The sequence below is a fragment of the Echinops telfairi genome, unplaced genomic scaffold (genome assembly GCF_000313985.2).
Source record: "Echinops telfairi isolate 266 unplaced genomic scaffold, ASM31398v2 ScPeMD7_22;HRSCAF=79, whole genome shotgun sequence".
NCBI lineage: Eukaryota > Metazoa > Chordata > Mammalia > Afrosoricida > Tenrecidae > Echinops > Echinops telfairi.
The window spans coordinates 7,862,040-7,865,407 of NW_022103919.1; the positions used below are offsets into that span (position 1 = coordinate 7,862,040).

The 3,368-nt window shown below is 52.3% G+C and overlaps 1 protein-coding gene across 1 annotated transcript in view; it reads right to left on the reverse strand.

Annotated features, from left to right (window-relative positions):
- Positions 1 to 669: 669 nt before the first annotated feature.
- The window catches only part of DDX31 (DEAD-box helicase 31), an 84,872-nt gene continuing 82,173 nt past the window's right edge, over positions 670 to 3,368 (reverse strand). The window contains exon 20 of the mRNA XM_013007403.3: positions 670 to 1,776. Coding sequence (XP_012862857.3) covers positions 1,662 to 1,776 — 115 coding nt within the window. The 3' untranslated portion in view covers positions 670 to 1,661. The remainder of the gene's footprint in view (positions 1,777 to 3,368) is intronic.

A 3,368-nucleotide genomic window follows, 5' to 3' on the forward strand; every position in this document is an offset into this window, starting at 1 on the left:
CGTAGACTTCTGTCGATCATATCCTTTAACGGAATGAGCCCTCTGGAGAAAAAAAAAAAAGCAGGTTTTTCTCTTTGATCATCCCAAATCACTGGCCTTAATCCTGTTTCCCACAGTTGGGTTTTGTCTATAAATGTGATCCCTCCTTTTCTCATCCAAATCGTGTGAACCAGTATACCTCAAAACACAGGGACCATGGCAGATCTGCCCAAAGTTGGCTTGACATGGGCTGCGGGCTTGTCTTTATTTGATTGTTGTTATAGACTTCGCCAACTGTCCCATTAATTCTTATGTGACAGCCACATGTTTTCTTGTGTAGAAGAGCAATTCTTAGGCAGCTTATAGTTGCCCTCACCAGAGCGCCTCCAAGTGTGCTGGGGGGCTGCTTAATCTGCCTGTGACCAGAGAGGGAATGGTGGCAGGGCCCCGACTCTCCTCGCTCTCCCCGACAGGCTCTCCACTCCATCCTCTCCTGGTCCATCTGGCTGTTTGGTTCATTGAGGTGCTGTCCCAACACGCTGCTGTCTGAGCATGTCTGAGGATCGGATCACAGGGCGTGACAGAGGAGGGGGAGGGGGAAAAACTAAGGAGGAGACACTGAATGAGGAGCAACAAGAACACGCCCCAAGCAGAGGGGGCAGCTTTTCAACCCTTTTCAGCGGCCTTGGATTGTCCGTGTCCAAATCTTACATTTATTGGGAAATCGATACACCCAGGGGTCTTCTTGCAAACCTCCCAGGAAACACAATGGGGAGGAGGGGAGTCCTGACCCAGGTCACAGTACAAAGACCTCAGCTCTTTCTAGAAGATGGGATTTGGTGGGGAGTGGGGGTGGGGGGAGGAAGGTGGGTGTTGGGAGGCTGTGAAAATTAACTCGGGGCACTAGTGCCTTCTGACTTCAAAGGCAAATAATAAAAAGGCCACAGCAGTCAATTATCCCTTAGGGGGTGTGCTTCCAGAGGGGGGAGAGCCTGAGAAGGCACAGCCTGGCTAGGAAGGGAGTTTCCAGCGAGGGGGCTCACGCGACAGAAGACACTTGAGGAGCTTTGACCTGCATCACAAATTCTTTTGGCTCTTTTCTTAACACAGCATTTAAACATAAAGAAAACGATTAGTTGAAAAACCTATCTTCTTCCCTCACACAAATTCAATTCCGAGTTTTAAACCCTGACTTGATAAAGTTCATGCCATCCATGTGCAGGTGCACTGATGCTCGCAGGGAAGCTTCTTTAGGCTGTGCTAGGGGCAGGCAGCATCCCACAGAGTGCCTGGCTTCTACCAAGACCTGGTGGCATCCACGTGGGATAAGGGAGAAGACAAGGGAAGTTAGCCGGCTACCTCACACTGCGCACACCTCCCCACACTCGCCCTCGCCCCAGAGAGGGCTCTGGTTCTTCGATCCTCTGAGGGACATCGGGATTAGTGCAAGGCACAGTTGTGGTCTGGTCCCAGGGCTCCTTGGACAATAACCCAGGAGCCACACCGGGCGGGGCCCAGAGTGGCAACAACTTTCTGGTGAGTCCTGCTTTCCCCTCCGTGAGCTCCTTCTGAGTTTTCCCCAGGCTTCTGGGGGATAAAAAAGTGTTATTTTCTTCCCTACGCCAGAGCCTGGGCACACCTTGCAGGTCAGCTCTGTCGTGGCTGGTTCCGGCTTGTCCCCGTTAGCTTGGCTTTTTGGCCTTGGCACCGCCGGCGTCCAGTCCACTTGAGTATTCTGAGAGCAGGGTTTCAGCAAGGCCACGGTGCCTCCTCTGGGTCTTCCTACGCAGGGCAGGCCTGGAGAAGAGAGCAGCAGAGGGGAAGGGCTTCATTATTACCCTTGCGCTTTCCCAGTGGCTAAGGGACTTGCGGCTCCTTCCAAGGCTGTGAAACTGCCTTTTTTGTTGTTGTTTGGTATCAACAGAAGTACCTTCAACAGGGCTTATTTTGATATTCTATGCACTAGAAGATTAGATACGGCACTGACAGATTTTCAGAACAGTGGCAAAATACCATGGCATTTTCAAAGTGCGGCTTTGTTCTGTGTTGTTTTCATGGGGGGGGAGGGGATGTGAGGTAAGGAGAATTATACGTACTCACACTCTCAATGCAAAGGAGGTGTAGGAGACCACTGTTTGCCCAAGCAGGGAGAAAAACCAGCAGCCCCTAAACACACATCACACGGGGAACGGAAGCCCGCAGGCACCTTTCCAGCCAGGCCTGGGAAGTTCAAACCAACAGGCCTCCCAAAGGGCACTGCTGGTCCTGGGGCACAGACCTCAGGTACAGAGGTCCCCAGGCTGGGTACACCCAGCCACAGCCAGGGACGCTCAGCACAAACACCTCTGCTTGGATGCACCAGCCTGTAAGAGAGAGTTCGGATCCGCACAACCCAAGCCTGGCAGGGCCCGCCAGCCCCATTGAGGCCCCCGAGGCCTGGAAGAGAGGGGCTCCCCGACAGCCACACCTGGAGAATGCCAAAGGATGAAAACCAGCTCCAGCAGCTGAATCACAGCAACCATTTTCAAAAGACAGCAGCCGTGCCACTTGATCAGAGGATCAGAGGAAGACATTTGTAAGAGTTCAGTCATGTGCAGGAACACTGATTAAGAGCACGGAAGACAGGGTTTTACCCAAACGACGAGACAACCGCCACATTGGAACTCCCTCAACACCCCAAAGGCAGGCTTGTCGCGGGGTTCTGCACAGGCAGGGCCACGCGAGCTTCTACTGCTGGCGAAAGCTCACTGGACTTGCTGTCCGTAACAACCTGGAGAACAAATAGGACCGAACTTGTGGGAACAATAAATATGACGGTTCTCTAAACACCAAGCATTAGAAACAAGACCAATAACTGCGCTATTAAACTGAAAATAAAAGGCTGCACAATCCTGTATATAGCATTATAATGATGTTAGAGCAATGATACCCATTTATAATTACACTCCAGAGGATAGGGTTCAAGTAATGGTACAGCTACATCCATGCTACAGCTGCACGATGGTTTCTTTTGTCACTGTCACGTGTGGAAAGACAGTCACCCTGGGTGATGGGGGTGGGGGAGCGGGGCCTTCAGGCGAGGGAACCGTACGGACATACTGTTGAAGGGACACAGCTGAGCACAAAGATCAGAACTCTCTGAGGGAAGTACTTTTGAGCCCTGTTCGTATTATCTCACCGAGTCCTCACTTGATGAGGTGCCTCCTCTCACTACACTCATGTTACAGAGAAGCAAGCTAAGACTCGGGGAGGCCAAGTAACCTGCCGGAAGCCAGCGGGCTCACAAAGCCAGGTCAGGCTGCTGCCGCATCTGATGCTGTGGCCAGCGGAGTCACTTCAGGGGGACAAGGGGGTCAGAAACAGGAAGATGGAGGGGGGCGGGGTGTGTG